Genomic DNA, 13,181 nt, shown 5'->3' on the forward strand with positions numbered 1-13,181 from the left:
GGGTCACAGGGATCAGAGAGTGAGACTGTGGGGGCACAGGGATCAGAGAGTGAGACTGTGGGGGGGGGGGCACAGGGATCAGAGATTGAGAATGTGGGGGGGGGTGCACAGGGATCAGAGAGTGAAAATGTGGGGGACACGGATCAGAGAGTGAGAATGTGGGGGGCACAGGGATCAGAGAGTGAGAATGTGGGAGATCAGAGTGAGAATGTGTTGAGGCACCGGGATCAGAGTGAGAATGGGGGTGCAGGAATCCGAGAGTGAGAATGTTGGGGGGCACGGGATCAGAGGGAGTATGTGGGGGGGATCAGAGACTGAGAATGTGGGGGGTGGCAGGGATCAGAGTGAGAATGTGTGGGGGGCAGTGATCAGAGTGAGAATGTGGGGGGGCACTGATCAGAGAGTGAGAATGTGGTGGGGGCACAGGGATCAGAGTGAGAATGTGTGGGGGGCAGTGATCAGAGTGAGAATGTGGTGGGGGGCAGGGATCAGAGAGTGAGAATGTGGGGGGGCACAGGGATCAGAGTGAGAATGTGGGGGGGCACAGGGATCAGAGTGAGAATGTGGGGGACAGGGATTAGAGAGTGAGAAAGTGTGCGCACAGGGATCAGAGTGAGAATGTAGGGGGGCACAGGGATCAGAGAGTGAGAATGGGGGGGCACAGGGATCAGAGTGAGAATGTGGGGGGGCACAGGGATCAGAGAATGAGAATGGGGGGGCACAGGGATCAGAGTGAGAATGTGGGGGGCAGGAATCAGAGTGAGAATGTGGAGGGTGGGCAGGGATCAGAGAGTTTGGATGTGAGCTGGTGCAAGGAACTGAGTGAGAACGTGAGGGGGGCAAGGATGAGAGAGTGAGAATAGGGTGACATCAATCAGTGAGAATGCAATACTGGGTCAGAGATTAACAGTATAGTTGGGTGTTGGAGTTAGAATGGGAATAGTGTCGAGTGAAATGAGGGGGTTTTCTGACTGTGAAATAGGGAAGGTAGACTGTGGGATTAGAGGGTTTGAGTCAGAGATTGGGATTGGGGCTCTTGGTAAATTTAAGAATTAATCTTGAATCTGAGTGGAATTTGAAAATGTCATCAACGATTGAGGGCCCAGTATGGGATTCAAGTAAGAGTGTTCTCTGGGCAATGCCTCAGACCTGATTGGAAGTGAGTGTCACCAAGGATGGGGCTCACAGATCTTTACTTGGGATTTACTGCAGATCGTGACACCGTGTAGCACCATGCACATCTCAGCTTCAGAGGTCATAGGCGCAAGACCCAGGCTGAAGGCAAGCCCAAAGTCCCACTTCAGTGTGGTATTGAAGAAGTGTTGTGTCTTCAAAAGTGTTGCTTTTTTAAATGAGTCATGAAAGCAAGGCCTTCCATTGTGCTATTTTGGAGATATGTGAGGGTGTTATCTTGTTTTTATCTCTCAAGCAACATCATGAAAACAGAATACTGGAGGACTAATACTTGTGGGATCTTGTCATGCACAAATTGGCTACATTTTTGTGGTGACGACATGTCAAAAAGTACTTCATTGATTTTAAACAGTTGAGACATCCAGAAGTGATCAAAGGTGTGATGTAAAATGAAAGTTCTTTTAGTTTGTTGGCCTTTGGGCTTTGGGCTGGAGTACAACGTGGGATCACAGTGTCAAGGAATCAAGGAGAGATCTGGCACTTAAGCAGATGCAGCTTTATTTAAGGAAGTTCTATAATTATACCTGTGATGCAAGATAAAGGACATGGATGTCGATCGTACTTTGTCGTGCATGTCTTATTTGCCTGATTTGTGATGTGTTGTGAAGTTGATTTGATTGTGTCATCATGTTTGCATTTGAACACAAAATGGAAGCCAAGACCATTCTTAAACAAATGTTTTAATCGATCATTTTTAATTCATCAAGTGATAAAAGCTTGGAATTTGCAGTTGGTTATCAATTCTGAATATGTGAATTGGGACAGAGCAAAGGCTTAGATTTTGCTCATCTGTGAGACATATTCTGTTCAAGTTTTTCATCTTGCACTTATCAGAATTACCAGTGCCAGATCTCAGAAAAGGATAACAAATTATGTTGTATGAGAAAAAGGATGCCACTTGATTGGAAAACGGAACCTGATCGAAGCAGTGCAGCCTTGCACGCCCAATGTACTCAAAGCTTTTATTTAATTGGGAAGAAGGCAAAAAATGTGTTTTTGTTTGCCAAAGACATTGCCTTCATATAAATAAATGTAGCTTCCAAGATGTATAAGTGAGCAATATTGCTGATACTCTTGAATTGGTTCGTAATATAATTCTTAGCACCTTCAGAATTGTTCAGTAAGTGTTGCTCAATTGAGGAATAATTTCTCACATCAGTTCTGAGTTTGGAAATGTGGGCTGGTCATGTATGGTTAGTACATAGCCTGCATCCAACAGGCCAAAGTGGCATGCTGTTTGATATGATCTATCAGTTATTTGGGCATGTGGCCTACATACCAACTTCATAATGGCACTGAAATTCCTCTGTCACATTACTCATTTTTGCAGTAGGCAGGATTATCTTTTGGCCTGACAGTTGTATCCCGTTAGTGAAGAGTAACACATGTGCATATTAGTACTGTGAAGTGGTAGCTTCACCTGTTGCTCAAATCTTGGACACACCTTGCGTGCTCAGGGTGATTGGAGGTACACTGGGTGCTTCTTAGGGCGTGGAGCTATTCATGCATTTGTGAGATACACAGGAAGCGAGATACGCAGGAAGCAATGATTTGATCATTGTCGCCATCAACCCAGAGGAAACTTTGGTGTGCCTTACTTCAAGCCTGTGAGATCAACAAATTGCTTGGGATGTATTTGCAAGGTTGACAATGAGGCTAGTCTTATGGTGCGAGAGTTTTGTAGCAGTGGACGTGTCCCTAACTCTGGCCCAGGAAGTCTGGGTCAACTATTGTGTATGCTGCTGTAGCAATGTTAACAAGTGAAGGTAGGTTTGTAGTAGAGATTTAGCTGACTTCTTGCTGGCATATCAAAGAATGGGAGCTTGTTTCAGTTGGCTCCAGACAATTTGTGATCAAGTTCAACAGAACGTGGATCCACTGTCTTTGTTTGGAGAGAACTGGAGCTGATGCCCAGGTCAGAAAAATCTTTCTTTCCTTCTGAGTGATTCACACAATTTTGTTTTTAGTATTTTCAGCATCTGTGGTATTTTGCTTTTATTTCATTGTTGCTTTAACCTCCCTCACAATGGAGCTCTTACTAAGGCTGTGCAACAACAGCCTGGATGTAAACTTAAACTTATGTGGAAAAATCTTCGAAAAGCAACATGCATGGCAATGTTGAGACATTACTGAATTTCATCCCTATTTTGGGAATGAATGCCACAAATGTAATGATTGATTAATCAAAACTTCGGCAAAGAATAATTATTTGGTGATGAAATTCTATGTCTAATGCGCTCATCTCTAAATTGCTGGGTGCATCTTCAACTTAATCTAAGAAGGCACCTTCCATGCATCAAAATGCCCCAACCAAACGATTATTTTCTGAAGCAAGTCTTTGATGATTCAATAAGTAAATTTTGTGGGCTTAGACCTTCTAGAAGAGCCTCTGACATTGCCTTTGCTGTGAGACAAGTTCAAGAAAAATGTCAGGAACAGTGCAGGAGTTCTTCATTGCACTCATTGATATGATCAAAACATTTGAATAAGTAAGTTCCAAGATTCTCTGGATTATGCTGCAAAGTTTGGATGTCCAAGAAACATCTTTACAATCCCGCCATAGCTTCATGGTGACCTGACTGCAACTGTTTTGAGTGGGTATCTGATATCGACTCCTTAGAATCCTCCCGGGGTCACACAAGTCTGTATGATAGCCGCCATGTTTTTTACAGTATACGCAGTGGCTATCAAAGATGAATTGTGCTTTAGCATCGTATTAAATACCTTCTAAAGGGAAAACACTTTCATCTTAGTTGCCTCTGTCATATCATTGCCTACTCTGCCCAAGAGCTACAAAACTCCTTCGATCTCTACACACAGGAAACTTGATCTGTCCTTGAGTATTACCAAAACAAAACTCTATTTGGTCATCCAATATACAGTTTCTCTGTCTGTTGAAGGAGAGAATCTGGAATATGTTGAGCCTTCCCATACCTTGACAGCCATCTCTCTCAAAATGCCTCTATTGATGAGCGGTTTCTGACCATAACAGCTGCATAAGTTCAGCCTTCTTCAAACCTCAGCAACAAATATTTTGACACAGAACCACCTGCAAGTCAACAGAATCCTTGTATGCAAAACAGTTGTCATCAGCACACTCCTAAATTGCAGTGAGACTTGCACTGTGATTCAATGCATTCAAGTGCTAGAGAATTCTATAAGCAGTGCTTCTGCCACATCCTTCACATTCAGTGGGATTCACATGTCCGGATGGTTGAAATGTGTCTCCTGCCAGGTCTTGTTTTCTCAATCATCAAATGCATAATCTTCTAGGGGAGGACAAAGAAAACACTTTAAGGACATTCTGATGTGTGGTAGCATTGACTTTAAGCTGTTATTTCAAGCTGCATCACGTTTTGAGTCACGATTTCTTAATAATGAGGCACAGCAGTGGCATGGAAGAAAAGGAGACAAATTGACCACCTCCGATTTCATTGCCTCTTGGGACGTCCTGCCCTATGTGACCAGAGATCTGAGAGCCATGAATTAGCTTGTTAAGCCATATGAAGGGTTATAGAATTTCATGATCTTGAGCAACAATTACTCTTAAAGTGAGAGACAACTGATGACAGTGATCAGTGCAATGCATTCAAGGGGAAACGTTATTTGTTCACAGGATCTGGGTATCATTGGGTGGATCAGCATTTATTGTCCATCCCTAATGCCCCGGCAAAGATGATGAGCTGCTGCATTGTTTGGGTTTTTGGGACACCTAGGATGCTATTAGGGAGCAAGTACCAGCATTTTGACCCAGAGACAGTGAAGGAACAACTCATTTCCAAATCATAATGGTGAAATGTTTGGAGGGAGAACGTGTGGGAGGTGATGTTCCCATGGATATGCTGACCTTGTGCTTGAAGTTGGTGGAAGCCATTGGTTTGTTGGAGGAGTCTTGGTGAGCAAGTGCAATGCATCTTCTGGAAGATGCACACTGCTGCCATTGAGCATCAGTGGTGACTAGAATAGATGTTGGAGGTGATGGGTGCCAGTTAAGAAGCTGCTTTTTACTGGATGCTGTCAATCATCTTGAGTCTTGTTGGAACTGTGCTCATACATGCAAATGTGGAATATCCATCTCACTCCTGACTTATGACATATAGATATTAGGCAGTCTTTATGGAGACAGGAGGTGAGATCCACAATACAGAATTCATGGCCTTTGACCTACTTTTGTAGCCACAGCCTTCATAAGGCTAGTCCAGTTCAGTTTCTAGTCAATGGTAATGCCAAGGTTGTTGAAAGTGGGCAATTCCAACAATGGTATTGCTGTTGAATGTCAAGGACGGATGGTTTGACTGTTTTGATGGAAAGGTTTATTGCTTGACGCTTGTGTGGCTTGAATGTTACTTCATAAACACATGCAATAGGAAGGTATAGAATGGTTTACTGATTGGCTTGGTTGAAAAGGGAGGCTCCTGTAGAACATAAACTGTGGCATGGACCAGCTGAACTGAATGACCTGTCTCTGTGCTCTGCTCTGCCACAGTTATGGAGGATCTTATGGCCAAGTGATAATGTCCCTAGCCGTGGGCCAAAACGTTCAATCCTCCCTGCTCCGAAGGTATGTCATAACTTATTTGGACAGGTTGATTGAAATAAGTACAACAGCTGCAAATATAATAGAGCTGTTCAGAAAAACCCTTGCCTAATCTGTAATTGGTTTCCTCAAATGTAGAGATGCCAACATTACGAGCATTCAGTGTAGTTAGTGCTTTGAAATTGATATTCATATTGAAACTGTGTTCTACTTTGTATTTGTTTTGCAATCTTTATTTTCCTGGTACTGAACATTTTTAAAAAATGAGTACAATGCAGTTGATTAAAACTGTGACTGTGAAATTCTTCATTGGTTTTGTAATATGTTAGTTTTGAGATAAAGGTGTGCCTCAAGTAATGACTTCCATGATGCTGATACTTAAGAAAGCTCAACTGGAAAAACAGCTTTCAATGTTAGTCACACTGATTTTGGATGGGTCATTGAGAAGATGCAGAAGTGATTTAGCAAAATGGAGCATGGCATGGAGACTTTATTTGCAAGGTTATGTTAGAGAGGCTCAGGTTGTTCCCATGGAGCCATGATTTCATGTGGTCAGAGATTATTAACAGGTTTAGGTAAGGTGGACAAAGCAAAGCTCTTCCCATTCATTAAAGGAACACGGAGGACGACAAAGATTTAACAAAAAGATGGAGGAGGCAGTAGTGATATTTTTACATAGCGAGTGGTAATGACCCAGAACTGTCGGCCCATGAGAGTGATTGAAGGGGAAATGATGAATGATTTCAGAAGAAAACTGTATGGACTCTTGAAGGAAATAAAGGTTAGAGGAGTGCAACTGATTGAGAGCAGTCTATGGAATTGGACTTGATTGATTGAATAACCACCCCGTATTGTAAATGATATTATGGCTCAGAAATCCTTCAAAGTAAAAGGCCTTTTGTAGCCGAAATGCCCATTCCAACACTCCATTTCACTGTTCCTGCACTGGGACAGTGGAAGTGTCATTCCTGAAGTGAGCTGATCTCGTGGAATGGGTTGGCTTCTGATTTTTGGGTTGATTACATTTAAGGTTCAGAAAAATCATACAATGTTTTAATCTCTTTGAATTGTCACAAAGCTGGTCCCTTTTTCTAAAAGCTGTTCCTTTTCTCAAGGTTACTGTGTCCTTGGTTTTTTTTCAGAGGGTCATAAACAGCCCCCGGCTCCAAGGTGGCTAGTTTGGTACAGCGATGTAAAAAGGATGTTTTTTGTTTATATGTTGACAGATGAGACTTCAGGCTAAAGTGGTCATGATTTAGAAGTGACCTGTATAATGAAAGGGGAGTGGTCAGCTCTCTAGCTGAGCAGTTCAGTCAAGAACTAGTTAGGAGTTCAGCTGTGTGGAAACAGGCAGCGAAACTCTCTCTCCTTCTGCCTTTCTAACCTGAACCTGTAAACATTTGTTCCATTTTTACTGTTTTTTTTATTGGGACTGTTGTGTATATTTGGTACAGCATAATTAAGTCTTGTTTGAGTAGAATGAGTTCTGTAGGGATTCTTTATTTCTGTTCTTGGTGTTTCATTGTGTAACTTTGTGAATAAATTTTTGTCTGTTTTAAAACCTGGTGGTTAACCTAGCAAAATTATTCCACGTAATTTTCACTATACACTTACTGAAACAAATTACAAAGTTATGGTCTGGGCTGCCTGCTTAAGAATGTTCTGAGTGGTCTGGCCTAGTCCATAACAGAATATTACCTTTTTTATTTAGCCTGCCTCTGCTTTTTAGAAAGGTTTGTAGTCTTCGGTCAGGCTTTTATTTTATTCACTGATGGAATGTGGGCTTCAGTGACTGGGTCAGCATTTGTTACTTGTCTCTAGTTACCTTTGGTGGTGGTGAGCTGCCTTCCTCAACTGCTGCAATCCATGTGCTATGGTAGATTCACCTCTTGTCTTTTTTTAAAGAAGGATAGAACTTGTGTTAAGATAGCAGCTTTCTTAAGCTAAGTACACCACTGAACAAATGCAGTACTTTTGAAATGTAATCTAATTTATACAGCATTCAGTCTCATACACAGGCTCCACAAACAGCAATGTAATTTTAAAAACTTCTGCTTTGTGAAGTTGAGGTATGAATATTCACTGTTGAACAAGGCAGAATTCCTCTGTGGTTCAATGGATTTTTTTCTACATGTAACTGAAAGGTATTTGGCCACTTAAAATGTTTGAAACCTTTGATTCTTGATCGTCACCTTTAATCAGTGCCCCGTGTTCTTGAACGTTTTGCCCCTGGGAACTGTATCTGTCCCAGACCTTTTACAATTCTAAACAGCTGTAACAAATCTCCCCTCAGCCTTCTGACCTGTGAGCACAACCCCTGTTAGTTAAGGAGAGGGAACCAGCAGGAAACCTCCATGTGGTCAAACCTTTCCTAATAGAGTAAGTTGTAAAAATAATTCCTGAAGGAAGCTTACTAGACGTTACTCAGAATTTCCTCTACTGACCAGTGATTGAAATCAAAAATGATCCTGCTGGTGGCAACCACACCTCTACAACAAAGAAAATATGTGCAAGGTTTTTTCTCTTTTGCTGATTTCCTGTTCTTTATCTTTTTTTTTGCAGGTAAACTGTTCATCTGAAACAATGGAGTCAATGCTAAATAAACTGAAGAGTACTGTTACTAAGGTAACAGCAGATGTTACCAGTGCAGTCATGGGTAACCCTGTCACAAGGGAGTTTGAAGTTGGGCGGCACATGGCAAGTGCTGGGCCAGGAATGACCTGGAAGGTCTTTCATGGTGTGAAAAAGTCAACCAAACAGGTAATACAGATTCTAAGAACAACTTAAAACATATTCTGATGCATTTTAGCCAGAAGAATTTCTTAGTTGAAAGGAAGTTTCTGTTGTGCTGTCTTATAAATGACCTAGTTTGAAGTAAGAAATAAAAGCCAAAAATGCTGAGAATATTCAGCAGGGTTGGTAGCAACGTCAGTTCACAGGGAAACGGACTGAATGTTGCAGGTCTTTGACCTTTCATCACAATTTTCTGTTGAAAGACGGCAGACTTGAAACCTTTAGCTCCAGGTGCCAGATCTCCCGAGTATTTCCAGTGCCATTTTGTGTCTTTATTTCTGATTTCTAGCGTCAAGAATATTTTGCTTCCATGTGAGGTCAGTCTGGCTTAGGTAGAGAGTTATCTGGGAAGACTCAACTTTGCACAGTCTGTGAGGTGAACATTAGCAAATTGCTTTTCCTGTTGTACATCTCGGTGACAAACATGAAATGAAAATGTAAAAGGAGAGAGGTGTAAAATGGGCTGCCCATTTGCTCTGATAGTGATTATATAGGGTGTAGGTTTGCTCGCTAAGCTGTAGGTTTGATATCCAGACGTTTCATTACCTGGCTAGGTAACATCATCGGTGGTGACCCCCAAGTGAAGCAAAGCTGTTGTCTCCTGCTTTCTATTTATATGTTTGTCCTGGATGGGGTTCCTGGGGTTTGTGGTGATGTAATTTCCTGTTCATTTTCTGAGGGGTTGATAGATGATATCTAGATCTATGTGTTTGTTTATGGCGTTGTGGTTGGAGTGCCAGGCCTCTAGGAATTCTCTGGCATGTCTTTGATTAGCCTGTCCCAGGATAGATGTGCTGTCCCAGTTGAAATGGTGGTTTTTTTCATCCGTGTGTAGGGCTACGAGGGAGAGAGGGTCGTGTCTTTTTGTGGCTAGCTGGTGTTCATGATTATATCCAACCTTCTCTGTAAAAATTCAGCAGATCTGCCAGCATCTGTGAAGAGGAAGTAGATTTAACACTTCCGGTCCAGTGACCCTTCGTCAGAACTGGCTGCTTCAAATTTAAAAGAAGACACAACATTTCTTCTGTAAAGTCTAAAATAAATTCCAGTCCAAAGGTCAAGTTTGACAAATAGCCTCGCCAGATGAAAAACTGCTAATTCATGACAGTTAATATTTAATAGACCTAGTTATTGTACACCATAGCAACAGCATTTGAATTTTTGAAATGGTGTCAGTGGAAATGATCTTCGTTAAATGGCCATCGATGCAGCATTGGTTAAGTGTTTTGACTTTATGAAGCTATTTTAGGAAAGAACACCACATAATCACAGAGACCAGACAGTTGACGGGATGTTAAGATGTTGGATAGTCACATTTGATGAAGTCGTGAAGCAATTAGTGAATTGTGGGCAGGAGAAAATATAACTTGCATTAATATAGCACCTTTCATGACCACAGGACTCCCTAAAATATTTTGTAGCCAATTAAATATTTTTGAAGTATGGTCATTACTGTAATAAAGGAAAGTTGGGAGTCAAGATGCACATAGCAAATTGAGAAGCAGTAATGTGAGAAAGGTCAGGTAATTTGATTTTTTTTGGGATGTCAATTGAAGAAGCTGGAGAGGGCTCCTAATCTCATGCTTGAATTTGACTCATGTGGTAACATCCATCTTAGAATACAGGAATGAAAGCTGGAAGTGCTGGAAATACTCAGCATGTTTGACAGCACCTATGGAGAAAACAACAGAGTTAATGTTGAGCGTTAATGGACTTACATCAGATTAGGCTACTTGGTATTTCAGCATTTTCTGTTGATATTTCAGATTTCCAGTGGCCACAGTATTTTGTTTTTTATGTTAGAATGTTGGAACACATTTAATTTCTATTTCAAAGTCAGTTGGATAGTACAGCATTTCTTCAGTTCTGTGCTTCCAACAGTGTGGTGCTCCCTCAGCATCAACCCCCTGACAGTGCACGTTTCCTTCAGTACTACCCTAGAATGTCAACTTCGATTATTTTTGTTTCTCTGGATCAGGTTTTGAACTGGCAGTCTTGGACTGTGAAGCAAGACAGCTATCACCTGAGAGCCAGTGCTGTCAAGGTGTTCACTGCGTTCCATTGAGAAAACTTACTTTAGGTGGTGTTTAGGTGCATTACCAACACTTGCTGACTTGTACTTGGCTGTTCACATCTGGATTCTGTGGAATAGGGTGCTATCTACCATAATGAAAATTATTCGAACTTGCACTTTTATTTGACATAGTGTGAAATGTGGTATTGTGTAGACCATCTATTGTACATGCAAGTGCGGCTTAGTGTTTAGCACTTTCCTGTAAGTCTGGCGGTTGTGGCTTCTAGTTCCTTGAGTTCAGTGAATGACATCGAGTGTATAAGATCTAGTAACATAGCACATGGCATCTCCATGTGCTATGTAAATACAAGTTGAAGTTTGGGTCCACTTTGTGAGGGCAATTTAAAAGACCCCACAGCACTGTTTCAAAGAAGAATAGAGTCTCTATCCCTCATGCCACTAATAATTGTGGGTGGTACAGTGGTTAGCACTGCTGCCTCACAGAGCCAGAGACCTGGGTTCAATTCCCGCCTCAGGCGACTGACTGTGTGGAGTTTGCACGTTCTCCCCGTGGCTGTGTGGGTTTCCTCCGGGTGCTCCGGTTTCCTCCCACAGTCCAAAAATGTGCAGGTCAGGTGAATTGGCCAGGCTAAATTGCCCGTAGTGTTAGGTGAGGGGTAAATGTAGGGGTATGGGTGGGTTGTGCTTCGGTGGGTCGGTGTGGACTTGTTCGGCCGAAGGGCCTGTTTCCACTAATGTAATCTAGTAATCTAGTCTAATTAATACCTCAGCTTTCATTAAAAAAGATGATCTGGTCATTAGCACATGCTCTTTGTGGGAACTGGCTGAGAGCAAATTTGTTGACCTGTTTCCCACTTTTCATGAGTGATTGCAGGTTTTGAAGATACCTCATTAGCTATAGAGTGCTTTGGGATTTGCAGAGGCACACTGCATAAACAACTTTCAAATGTAAACTCCCTTTGCTGGCATTGTTCCAATACTACTTTGCTTTGTGCTTTCCATGACCTCTGGATTTTTGTTACAATGAGATATTCTGAACCTCACACTGTGCTCCTGCTGTGGTCTAATGTTGACAATAAATCCAGTGAATTCATTGCTTTCATTTTTATTATCCCTAAAATTGTATGCTTGTAGCTTAGTTATCTTTATTTGTGTTCATCCTTCTACAGTGTCTCTATTGAATTTCTTAGCTTTTTCTCTTCAGCCTATCTGCGTATGGAATGACGTATGGGTCATTTTAGTTTTCAATTCAAACCACTCTATTGAGACTGCCTGTTGATTACTTAATCATCAGCATTATACAGGACCCTGAGAATTAATTAGTGCCTCATGATGTCGCCTTTAATTGTGCTCCAAGCATGACCAGCTTCAGTACTGAGTTGCATTCCGGCTTTTACATTTTTGTTACACAGCTACCCTGCTTAGGACCTAACCCAACAATCAAGTCATAAGTCTTTGTGCCATGTATTAACACACCAACAGAATGCTCAATTACTACATAGCAATGCTATCAGGGAAATTCTCCTTGCAAAATTTCTACTGAACAAAATGGAAGTGTATGGTTTCAAATTCCTCCTTGATGGTTCAGAAGTAACATGACGTGTTTGATGGAGTGCTTTAACATAGTAAACTCCCTGAAGCACTTGAGAGAAACCGAATAATCAGACAAAATCTGACATTGAGCTATGCAATGGGATAATTTTGGGCACATGATGCAAAGCTTGGTTTTAGGGAGCAGGTTCCAGAGCGTGAGGCCCCAGTAGGTGAGGGCACAGCCAGCACTGAAAGAAAGTGTAGATGCAGAAAAGTCCAGTATTGCAGGAGTGCAGAGAACAAGGAGGGTTCAGTTGGAAAAGTCTCAAATCAGCATACCACATCGATGATAAAGTGAAGGTAGATGTACAACATTTCAATTCTCAAGCATTGATCCTAGTTTCTTCATTGTCTTTTCATTTTTCAGGAGGTAGCTGTATTTGTTTTTGATAAAAAATTAATTGAGAAATATCAAAAATTTGAAAAGGATCACATCATTGATTTACTGAAAAAAGGTGTGCAACAGCTCACCAGGCTGAGACACCCACGCCTACTGACAGTGCAGCATCCTTTAGAGGAGTCGAGGTACCAGAATTTTGATACTACTTGTTTTCATGACCAACTTGTTTTTATAAACTAATGTTTATTTTTGATTTAACTGATTCTTTTTTTTTTACAGAGATTGTTTAGCCTTTTGCACGGAGCCTGTTTTTGCAAGTTTAGCCAATGTCCTAGGTTGTTACGACCACCTACCATGTCCTACACCTGCAGAAATTAAAGAGCACCAGCTTTATGATGTGGAAATCAAATTCGGTTTGTTGCAGGTGAATTGCCAGTACATTTGTTCAAGAGTTATATTGGTGCAATAATTGTTGCATGTCCTGCATGTCTGCCTCAACCTGCTGCTTTAACTGGCCAATCTCCAGTTCACAAAATTGCTAATTGTCCTATAGTTCTATAAACATGCATGGTGCTTCACACGACCATATCCACAGACTAAAATATGATATTGTTCAACTCCTTTCTTCCCATTTTCAGGTCAGTCGTTTAACAGTGATCGTTAGTAGTTTTAGAATGTGCCATATTACT

The 13,181-nt window shown here is 41.5% G+C and overlaps 1 protein-coding gene across 4 annotated transcripts in view; it reads left to right on the plus strand.

The window, feature by feature from the left end:
- Nucleotides 1-13,181, plus strand: part of scyl2 (SCY1 like pseudokinase 2) — a 57,710-nt gene that overhangs the window by 759 nt on the left and 43,770 nt on the right. For all 4 annotated transcript variants that reach the window (XM_043708759.2, XM_043708760.2, XM_087996992.1 and 1 more), the window contains exons 2-4: nt 8,294-8,491; nt 12,520-12,677; nt 12,772-12,916. In XM_043708759.2, coding sequence (XP_043564694.1) covers nt 8,315-8,491; nt 12,520-12,677; nt 12,772-12,916 — 480 coding nt within the window. In that variant the 5' untranslated portion in view covers nt 8,294-8,314. The remainder of the gene's footprint in view (nt 1-8,293; nt 8,492-12,519; nt 12,678-12,771; nt 12,917-13,181) is intronic.

Source organism: Chiloscyllium plagiosum, unplaced genomic scaffold (genome assembly GCF_037043375.1).
Source record: "Chiloscyllium plagiosum isolate Xiang-an unplaced genomic scaffold, Cpla_swu_hap1 HiC_scaffold_19, whole genome shotgun sequence".
Lineage (NCBI taxonomy): Eukaryota > Metazoa > Chordata > Chondrichthyes > Orectolobiformes > Hemiscylliidae > Chiloscyllium > Chiloscyllium plagiosum.